General features: G+C 36.8%; 1 protein-coding gene across 1 annotated transcript in view; it reads left to right on the forward strand.

The window, feature by feature from the left end:
• Positions 1–11,739, forward strand: part of LOC138317080 (macrophage scavenger receptor types I and II-like) — a 29,886-nt gene extending 18,147 nt beyond the window's left edge. The window contains exons 5-7 of the mRNA XM_069258701.1: positions 3,284–3,419; positions 3,862–4,022; positions 8,836–11,739. Coding sequence (XP_069114802.1) covers positions 3,284–3,419; positions 3,862–4,022; positions 8,836–8,843 — 305 coding nt within the window. The 3' untranslated portion in view covers positions 8,844–11,739. The remainder of the gene's footprint in view (positions 1–3,283; positions 3,420–3,861; positions 4,023–8,835) is intronic.
• Positions 11,740–12,459: the final 720 nt, after the last annotated feature.

Here is a 12,459-nt window from a genome sequence, read left to right on the forward strand (position 1 = left end):
TTATGATTTCAGTGTACACTGTACATGTTATGATTTCAGTGTACACTGTACATGTTATGATTTCAGTGTACACCTGTACATGTTATGATTTCAGTGTACACCTGTACATGTTATGATTTCAGTGTACACCTGTACATGTTTTGATTTCAGTTACACTGTACATGTTATGATTTCGTGTAACCTGTACTTTTTGATTTCAGTGTACACCTGTACATGTTATGATTTCAGTGTACACCTGTACATGTTTTTGATTTCAGTGTACATCTGTACATGTTATGATTTCAGTGTACATCTGTACATGTTATGATTTCAGTGTTCACATGTGATTCATTACATGTTATGATTTCAGTGTACACCTGTACATGTTATGATTTCAGTGTACATCTGTACATGTTATGATTTCAGTGTACACCTGTACATGTTATGATTCAGTGTACACCTGTACATGTTTATGATTTCAGTGTCATCTGTACATGTTATGATTTCAGTTTACACCTGTACATGTTATGATTTCAGTGTACACTGTACATGTTATGATTTCAGTGTACACCTGTACATGTTATGATTTCAGTGTACACCTGTACATGTTATGATTTCAGTGTACACCTGTACATGTTATGATTTCAGTGTACACCTGTACATGTTATGATTTCAGTGTACACCTGTACATGTTTTGATTCAGTGTACACCTGTACATGTTATGATTTCAGTGTACACCTGTACATGTTATGATTTCAGTGTACACCTGTACATGTTATGATTTCAGTGTACACCTGTACATGTTATGATTTCAGTGTACACCTGTACATGTTATGATTTCAGTGTACACCTGTACATGTTATGATTTCAGTGTACACCTGTACATGTTATGATTTCAGTGTACACCTGTACATGTTATGATTTCAGTGTCACTTGTACATGTTATGATTTCAGTGTACACCTGTACATATTATGATTTCACTGTCACTTGTACATGTTATGATTTCAGTGTACACCTGTACATGTTTTGATTTCAGTGTACACCTGTACATGTTATGATTTCAGTGTACACCAGTACATGTTTTGATTCAGTGTACATCTGTACATGTTATGATTTCAGTGTACACCAGTACATGTTTTGATTCAGTGTACATCTGTACATGTTATGATTTCAGTGTACACCAGTACATGTTTTGATTCAGTGTACATCTGTACATGTTATGATTTCAGTGTACACCAGTACATGTTTTGATTCAGTGTACATCTGTACATGTTTTGATTTCAGTGTACACCAGTACATGTTTAGATTCAGTGTACATTCAGTTATGATTTCAGTGTACACCAGTACATGTTTAGATTCAGTGTACATCTGAACATGTTATGATTTCAGTGTACACCTGTACATGTTTTGATTCAGTGTACATCTGTACATGTTATGATTTCAGTGTACACCTGTACATGTTATGTTTTCAGTGTCACTTGTACATGTTATGACTCAGTGTGTACACCTGTACATATTATGATTTCACTGTCACTTGTACATGTTATGATTCAGTGTATATTTGTTCAAGTTATTATTCCAGTGCACATCTGTTCATGTTATGATTTCAGTGTTCATTTGTTCATGTTATGATTTTAGTGTACACCTGTACATGTTATGATTTCAGTGTACACCTGTACATGTTATGATTTCTGTGTACACCTGTACATGTTTTGATTTCAGTATACACCTGTACATGTTATGATTTTTGTGTACACCTGTACATGTTTTGATTTCAGTATACACCTGTACATGTTATGATTTCAATGTACACCTGTATATGTTTTGATTTCAGTGTACATCTGTACATGTTATGATTTCAGTGTCATCTGTACATGTTATGATTTCAGTGTACATCTATACATGTTATGATTTCAGTTTACACCTGTACATATTATGATTTCAGTGTACATCTGTACATTTTATGATTTAAGTGTCCACCTGAACATGTTATGATTCAGTTTACACCTGTACATGTAATGTTTTCAGTGTATATCTGTACATGTTAAGATTTCAGTTTACAACTGTACATGTTATGATTTCAGTGTCACTTGTACATGTTATGATTCAGTGTACACCTGTACATGTTAAGATTTCAGTGTACACCTGTACATGTTATGATTTCAGTGTAAACCTGTACATGTTATGATTTCAGTGTACACCTGTACATGTTATGATTTCAGTGTACACCTGTACATGTTATGATTTTAGTGTACATCTGTAAATGTTTTGATTCAGTGTACACCTGTACATGTTATGATTTCAGTGTACACCAGTACATGTTTTGATTCAGTATACATCTGTACATGTTGTGATTTCAGTGTAAACCTGTACATGTTATCATTTCAGTGTACACCTGTACATGTTATGATTTCATTGTACACCTGTACATGTTATGATTTCAGTGTACACCTGTACATGTTATGATTTTAGTGTACACCTGTAAATGTTTTGATTCAGTGTACACCAGTACATGTTTTGATTCAGTGTACACCTGTACATGTTATGATTTCAGTGTACACCAGTACATGTTTTGATTCAGTGTACATCTGTACATGTTATGATTTCAGTGTACACCAGTACATGTTTTGATTCAGTGTACATCTGTACATGTTTTGATTTCAGTGTACACCAGTACATGTTTTGATTCAGTGTACATCTGTACATGTTATGATTTCAGTGTACACCAGTACATGTTTTGATTCAGTGTACATCTGTACATGTTATGATTTCAGTGTACACCAGTACATGTTTTGATTCAGTGTACATCTGTACATGTTATGATTTCAGTGTACACCAGTACATGTTTTGATTCAGTGTACATCTGTACATATTTTGATTTTAGTGTACACCAGTACATGTTTAGATTCAGTGTACATCTGTACATGTTATGATTTCACTATTACTTGTACATATTATGATTTCAGTGTACACCTGCACATGTTATGATTTCAGTGTACACCAGTCCATGTTTTGATTTCTGTGTACATCTGTACATGTTATGATTTCAATGTACACCTGTACATGTTTTGTTTTCAGTATACATCTGTACATGTTATGATTTCAGTGTACACCTGTACATGTTATGATTTCAGCGTACACCTGTACATGTTATGATTTCAATGTACACCTGTACATGTTATGATTTAAGTATACACCTGTACATGTTATGATTTCAGTGTACACCTGTTCATTTTATGATTTCAGTGTACACATGTTCATTTTATGATTTCAGGCGTATACCTGTAAATAATATTATTTCAGATATTCGATTGATGAGCGGATTAACTGAAAAAGAGGGCCGAGTAGAGATTTTATATAACGGCGCATGGGGCACGGTCTGTGATGATGAGTTCGGAACCCCCGAAGCCATTGTCGTTTGTAACCAACTCGGATATAGGTTAATATTAGAGCTCAATATTCCATGTAGATCTACACACTATATACGTTTTGGCAAACTAATAATGATTTTTATGATCGTGTTAAAATTTGAAAATAATAATCTGTAAAGTAACGGCTTCAATTGTGATTCATGTAATAACGCAATCCATTATAGGAAGACTTTAGTTACATGATATAAACCATCCACAAAGGAACTTGTATGATAATTTGACATATATTCTTATTATCAGACTCCGTATATGAGACACAAATCGCAAATAAGGCGGCATAACTAGAAAAGTATTTGTTTCGTTATGTATTCTTTAACTTCCTATAATTTAAACATTCAATGAGATTCGTATTAAACGATAGTAACTTTTTTGGTAGCAGTTTTATTGTGTGTATTTCACTTTATTGATAATGCTATTTAGACATATACTCAGAATTCCTTTGTTTACCAGTGGCGGTGAAGCGTTTAGCAGGGCCCACTATGGAGAGGGTTCGGGGGAGATCCTGATGGATGAGCTGGAATGTACGGGAACTGAGTGTGGCTTGTCGGTCTGTCAGTTCCCTGGTTGGGGTGTTGAGGATTGCTCACATGGCGAAGATGCCGGTGTAAAATGTAAGCTCCGGTCTTTTTATCTTTTTTATTTTTTGTAATTATAATTTAAAATACATGTAATACTAATCTCTCCTATGTGATATTCGCGTTGCACATTAGAATGTTGGTATTCGCTTCTCATAGAGTCATCAAAATTGATTTTTTTTTTGGGGGAAATATTTTTTCCCTTTACATTCATGTTCTTGCATAGAAATTTAATGTCAGGTGGGCATTTGGCTTACAGAACTCGATACGTAAACAGAACTCGGTACTTACACAGATCTCGGTACGTAAACAGAACTCGGGTGTGTGTAAACAGAACTCGGTACGTAAACAGAACTCGGTACGTAAACAGAACTCGGTACGTAAATCGAGTTCAGTACGTAAACAGATTTCGGTACGTAAACAATACTCGGTACGTAAACAGAAGTCGGTACGTAAACATAACTCGGTACGTAAACAGATCTTGGTACGTAAACAGATCTCAGTACGTAAACAGGACTCAATAGGTAAACATAACTCGGTACGTTAATCGAATTCGGTACATAAACAGATCTCGTTACGTAAACAGAACTCGGTACGTAAACGAACTCTGTACGTAAGCAGATCTCGGTACGTAAACAATACTCGGTACGTAAACAGGACTCGGTACTTAAACAGAACTCGGTACGCAAACAGAACTCGGTACGCAAACAGGACTCAATAGGTAAACATAACTCGGTACGTTAATCGAATTCGGTACGTAAACAGATCTCGTTACGTAAACAGAACTCGGTACGTAAACGAACTCTGTACGTAAACAGATCTCTGTACGTAAACAGAACTCGGTACGTAAACAGAACTCGGTACGTAAACAGAACTCGGTACGTAAACAGAACTCGGTACTTAAACAGAACTTGGTACGTAAACAGAACTCGGTACGTAAACAGAACTCGATAGGTTAACATAACTCGGTACGTAAATCGAATTCGGTACGTAAACAGATCTCGGTACGTAAACAGAACTCGGTACGTAAACAGAACTCGGTACGTAAACAGAGTTCGGTACATAAACAGATCTCCGTACGTAAACAATACTCGGTACGTAAACAGATCTCAGTACGTAAACAGAAGTCGGTTCGTAAACAGAACTTGGTACGTAAACAGATCTCGGTACGTAAACATAACTCGGTACGTAAACATAACTCTGTACGTAAACAGAACTCGGTACGTTAACAGAGTTCTGTACGTAAACAGAACTCGGTACGTAAACAGAACTCGGTACTTAAACAGAACTCGGTACGTAAACAGAACTCGGTACTTAAACAGAACTCGGTACGTAAACAGAACTCGGTACGTAAACATAACTAGGTACGTAAACATAACTCGGTATGTAAATCGAGTTCGTTACGTAAACAGATCTCGTTACGTAAACAGAACTCGGTACGTAAACAGAACTCGGTACGTAAACAGATCTCGGTACATAAACAGAGTTCGGTACGTAAACAGATCTCGTTATGTAAACAGAACTCGGTACGTAAACAGAGTTCGGTACATAAACAGAACTCTGTACGTAAACAGAACTCGGTACGTAAACAGATTTCGGTACGTAAACAGAGTTCGGTACGTAAACAGATCTCGTTACGTAAACATAACTCGGTACGTAAACAGAACTCGGTACGTAAACAGATCTCGGTACGTAAACAGAGATCGGTACGTAAACAGAGCTCTGTACGTAAATAGAACTCTGTACGTAAACAGAACTCGGTACGTAAACATAACTAGGTACGTAAACATAACTCGGTACATAAACAGAACTCGGTACGTAAACAGAACTCGGTACGTAAACAGAACTCGGCATATAAACAAATCTCGGTACGTAAACATAAGTCGGTACGTAAACATAACTCGGTACGTAAATCGAGTTCGGTACGTAAACAGAACTCGGCATATAAACAGAACTCGGTACGTAAACAGAACTCGGTACGTAAACAGAACTCGGTACGTAAACAGATCTCGGTACGTAAATAGAACTCGGTACGTAAACAGAACTCGGTACGTAAACAGAACTCGGTACGTAAACAGAACTCGGTACGTACACAGAACTCGGTACGTAAACAGAACTCGGTACGTAAACAGAGTTCGGTACATAAACAGAACTCTGTACGTAAACAGAGTTCGGTACATAAACAGATCTCCGTACGTAAACAATACTCGGTACGTAAACAGATCTCAGTACGTAAACAGAAGTCGGTTCGTAAGCAGAACTTGGTACGTAAACAGATCTCGGTACGTAAACATAACTCGGTACGTAAACATAACTCGGTACGTAAACATAACTCGGTACGTAAACATAACTCGGTACGTAAACAGAGTTCTGTACGTAAACAGAACTCGGTACGTAAACAGAACTTTGTACTTAAACAGAACTCGATACGTAAACAGAACTCGGCATATAAACAGAGCTCTGTACGTAAACAGAACTCGGTACGTAAACAGAATCGGTACGTAAACATAACTCGGTACGTAAACAGAACTCGGTACGTAAACAGATCTCGGTACGTAAACAGATCTCGGTACGTAAACAGAACTCGGTACGTAAACAGAACTCGGCATATAAACAAATCTCGGTACGTAAACAGAACTCGGTACGTAAACATAACTTGGTACGTAAACAGATCTCGTTACGTAAACAAATCTCGGTACGTAAACAGATCTCGGTACGTAAACAATACTCGGTACGTAAACAGATCTCGGTACGTAAACAGAACTCGGTACGTAAACAGAACTCGGTACGTAAACAGAACTCGGCATATAAACAGATCTCTGTACGTAAACAGAACTCGGCATATAAACAAATCTCTGTACGTAAACAGAACTCGTTACGTAAACAGAACTCGGTACGTAAACAGAACTCGGCATATAAACAGATCTCGGTACGTAAACAATACTCGGTACGTAAACAGATCTCTGTACGTAAACAGAACTCTGTACGTAAACAGATCTCTGTACGTAAACAGAACTCGGCATATAAACAGATCTCTGTACGTAAACAGAACTCGGTACGTAAACAGAACTCGGCATATAAACAGATCTCTGTACGTAAACAGAACTCGGTACGTAAACAGAACTCGGTACGTAAACAGAACTCGGCATATAAACAGATCTCGGTACGTAAACAGAACTCGATACGTAAACAGAATCGGTACGTAAACAATACTCGGTACGTAAACAAATCTCGGTACTTAAATAGAACTCGGTACATAAACAGAACTCGGTACGTAAACAGAACTCGATACGTAAACAGATCTCGGTACGTAAACAATACTCGGTACGTAAACAGAACTCGATACGTAAACAGAACTCGGTACGTAAATAGAATCGGTGCTTAAATAGAAATCGGTACATAAACAGAACTCGGTACGTAAACAGAACTCGATACGTAAACAGATCTCGGTACGTAAACAGATCTCGGTACGTAAACAGATCTCGGTACGTAAACAGAACTCGGTACGTAAACAGAACTCGGTACGTAAACAGATCTCGGTACGTAAACAGATCTCGGTACGTAAACAGATCTCGGTACGTAAACATAACTAGGTACGTAAACAGATCTCGGTACGTTAACAGATCTCGGTACGTAAACAGAACTCGGTACGTAAACAGAACTCGGTACGTAAACAGAACTCGGTACGTAAACAGATCTCGGTACGTAAACAGACCTCGGTACGTAAACATATCTCGGTACGTAAACAGAGTTCGGTACATAAACAGAACTCTGTACGTAAACAGAACTCGGTACGTAAACAGATATCGGTACGTAAACAATACTCGGTACGTAAACAGAACTCGGTACGTAAACAAATCTCGGTACGTAAACAGATCTCGGTACGTAAACAATACTCGGTACGTAAACAGAACTCGGTACTTAAACAGAACTCGGTACGTTAACAGAACTCGGTACGTTAACATAACTCGGTACGTAAACATAACTCGGTACGTAAATCGAGTTCGGTACGTAAACAGAGCTCTGTACGTAAACAGAACTCGGTACTTAAACAGAACTCGGTACGTAAACATAACTAGGAACATAAACATAACTCGGTACGTAAATCGAGTTCGGTACGTAAACAGATCTCGTTACGTAAGCAGAACTCGGTACGTAAACAGAACTCGGTACGTAAACAGATCTCGGTACGTAAACAGAGTTCGGTACGTAAACAGAGCTCTGTACGTAAACAGAACTCGGTACGTAAACAGAACTCGGTACGTAAACAAATCTCGGTACGAAAACAGAGTTCTGTACGTAAACAGAACTCGGTATGTAAACAGAACTCGAAACGTAAACAGAACTCGGTACGTAAGCAGAACTCGGTACGTTAACAGATCTCTGTACGTAAACAGAACTCGGTACGTAAACAGAAGTCGGTACGTAAACAGATCTCGGTAATTAAACAGAGTTTGGTACGTAAACAGAACTCGGTACGCAAACAGAACTCTGTACGTTAACAGAACTCTGTACGTTAACAGAGTTCGGTACGTAAACAGAACTCGGTACGTAAACAGATCTTTGTACGTAAACAGAGTTCGGTACGTAAACAAAGTTCGGTACGTAAACAGAACTCGGTACGTAAATAGAACTCGGTACGTTAACATATCTCGGTACGTAAACAATACTCGGTACGTAAACAGAACTCTGTACGTAAACAGAGTTCGGGTCGTAAACAGGACTCGGCACGTAAACAGATCTTTGTACGTAAACAAAACTCGGTACCTTAACAGAAAGAGATATTAACCATACTACATTTTTTTCTGCGAGAAGTAATCGAAAAATCATTTTCTTTATGACTTAACAGGTACATAAAGACGGCAGTGCTGATGACGAACTAAGATACCGCATCGTTATTTCGTCGCTCTAGACCTCACCTGTGTTGGCTAGGAAATCACATCGTTGAAAGTCCTGTTTAATACCATGAACAGAAAATGTTTGATGGGACATAATTAAAACTCAATAGAAACGAAACGCTGAAAAAAGGTGAAGAAATTTCTATTATAACCCGGTGTCTTTTCTGTGGTCTGTGAACCTTGCTCCTATGAACTTTTGTTTATATTCCCATTGTTTAGTCCGACTTGTGAATTAGGATTTTGATATTGTTCTAATATAATCCACATTTCCAATATGTCACTGACTCAATCATCTATTGTACAGAATTTTTATGTTTTGCCAAACATCATTTGCATATAACAGAGTTGTCTACTCTTAATGTTATTCAGTGTATCCCCTCTAACTCGAACCCGCATTCCTCGAATATTGAACAGATCGCATAGTCCCGACTATGCCCTATGTATTTCATGTAACAAAAATCCCGGATAGTAATTAAAATATCATTGACATGCATTGTCATAGTTTGAGACCAAACATTTTGATTTGGATGATCGATTGTGAGCAACCTCGGATGAGTCGAATACCCTGTATTCCTCGAACTGTCGATATGGTCCTCTACTGTTCGATGTACAGGGATTTTGCTATATATTGATTGTTAAGTTATGTTATATATGTGAGCATTGTCTCTGAAAAATGGGACAGACTATTCGCTCACAAATCGATGACGTCATAATCGATACACGCCCTCAAGGACAGATAATACGCCGATTCCGGGATACAACATTCAATCAGTTTAGTCATGTGACTTTCATCACCACGTGACTTAATTTAGGGCAAATTTGAAACAAAATGGCGGCATATGTAATGATTGAACACGGGTGGAAAATTACATACCATGATACAACATTTAACATTTATTATCAGAACATATTGTATCAAATATAATATAAATATGCACGAAAATTGAATTTAGACACTTCATATAGGGATTGGATTTCGTTTTTATGTTAACCATGCTTGTATGGAGCAATTCCTCTTATTTATATTTTTATTCTTATTCTTATTTTAAGCAGGTGGTCTTTATACAGAGACTCAGTCGTGTATTTCTTATTTATATTTTATGCAATAAAATCGTCATTTGAAAGTGACGTAATTATTCAATAAAAGTCGGTCAAAAGTGGGAGGAGCTTAATCAGTATAACAGCGAATGATGACTCTTCACGTAAGATAGAATTATTCATCCGCGACGACTAAAAAGTTCAATATTTTAGTGTAAAATAAACATGACAAAAAAAGTAAATTTCAGAGATAATTTTATTTCATCAGATCAGAACTTTAAAGAGGTATTCAATTTTGCTAAAAGTTAATATATAGCTGTGGCAGTGGCAGGGTAATTAATTATGTAATTAATTAAGTAACTAATTAGTTTATGTAATTAGTATTAGTGTATTGATGTATAGTAATAAGTTAAGCTGCACCCCTGCACTACATGTATGTGTTGTCCCAGTACTGTCTATATGTCACTGTCTTGTTTACCTGTATACCTGTATATTACCTGGAATGAGAGAGTGCATGGATGGATGAGCACATTCTTTGTCTATAGGTGTGGGTAGGTACCTGTCAGGTGACTTACCTGGCTGGTCAGCTGATTGTTTTCATTGATTTTATTGGTTTATAGATATAATAATGTGTGTTTTTATTGGTCAAACTTTCCCTCCAAAATTCTATCTTTGGAGAACTTTCCTTTGTCTGTGGGCAGTTTCACAGAGAGAGTTTCATGAGAACAGTTGTGTTCTGGTCTCCCAGATACATGTATTTAGTTGAAATTTGGATTTGTCTAGGAGGAATTTCTTCTACTTCTGTAAGTCTCCTTTTTCTATTTCTTACTAATATTGTATATCCTGTGCAATGTTCATAAAGTAAACTAGAAAAAGGAGACTTACAGAAGTAGAAGAAATTCCTCCTAGGGAACAGATTGTCTCCCCTTGTATTTATACTAATTTTTCACTGAGCAAAGCCCTTAGTTTTAAAACTCTCACTCTCTTACGATCCAATATACAATAAATAATCTTGTTTCACTTATTGAGACCGTGTCAAAACTTTTCTGGTTTTAAATAAAAAAAACCACAGAGAAATTATTTACCTTAAGAGTACTTAGTTTTTAACTTTAATAAGTTCAGAGTAAGACCGGCTAATGGAGTTTGTTTGATATTATAACCGTACAAATGGCCTTGACAACGATGGTAAGAATGGCTTGCCGACGCTTTATAACGGTCAGCATTAATAAGGAAGATTAAATCGTGTCTACTCCACAATGACTAGTCCTAGCCCGAGATACTCTGGCTAGACTAGTCCCTGATACAGAGGTTCTAAAACTAATTTTTCGTTCTTAAATTTGATAACACTTTGCCCTGGCAAATTGTCCAGTAAAATTAACCTTTGCAGACAAATGGTCGACTGGAAAGTAGAACATAGCATTTTGCCTATGTGTTGAATAATTTATAAGTATTGCATGCCATGTCTTGTATAAGGGTTTGACAACAAGGCATATTTCAAAAATGCACAGACAGCTTATTACTGTACAAGTATGTCTGTCGGGATATACTGTCGCCGTGTACATGAAGAGGTGGTATCCCAAGAGCTGCATTCACTAGTCTAAAGATCACTTTAGTAACACAATACTGAAATATAAACGAAGGAAAGAATGTCAAAATGTCCAGTTAAGGAAGCAAAGACTAAAATAATTCCACATGTGCATAGAACTGAAAGGAAATTTCGATGTAGCATAATTATAAGTTTGCACTTATCACTTATGGAATACATATGTCTTCTTAAACCGATTGTTTCAATAAAATTGAGATAATTCATTCACATATACCAATTTCAATTTTTCTAATTATGATTCACGATCTATCCAAAACATTTTCTATGCTCTGTGAAGGAGTCAATGATTGAGAGAAAAATTATATGCTCATAATTTAAACATTATCCATAACTCTTTCACCCAAGAAAAGTCGTTAGTGACATACGTCTGTAGAAAAACTACAGAAGCCTGGTTTTCTACCAAATACGTTATCGCCAATAATGCTAAGATAGCTAATGGTTTGCCATTTTGCATGTTATAACCATGCCAAATAATCCATTTGCAAAGTCCTTCTTCAATTCATGATACCCTAATAGTTGTAATATAGGTAATATCTGGTTTGTCATCTAGAACACCAAACTAATAAGGGAACTGTAATTTAATTGCAAATTGTTTAGCTTCAGTGAACTTATTGCAACTGTTCGGGTTCAGTAAAGTATGAATACCACCACAAGCATCCCAAATGATAATGTGTACAAACTGAACACCAAATACCATTGTGTGAAAACCATCTCCTGTAGCCAAGTAATGTAATAGCAAATTTCAGTTTCGGATAGGAAAACTGTCAGCACAATACCTTGTACTTCATAGCCCTTGGATAAATGACATGTAGCTATTATAAAAATGTATATTTAACTGAATCTAAGTACAAATACAACGGAAGAGTCTTTAGAAAAGCCATTCCTCTTCTCTGCCTCCAGTCACTTTTTTGACTCGAACATTTTTGACCGC

Source organism: Argopecten irradians, chromosome 2 (genome assembly GCF_041381155.1).
Source record: "Argopecten irradians isolate NY chromosome 2, Ai_NY, whole genome shotgun sequence".
NCBI lineage: Eukaryota > Metazoa > Mollusca > Bivalvia > Pectinida > Pectinidae > Argopecten > Argopecten irradians.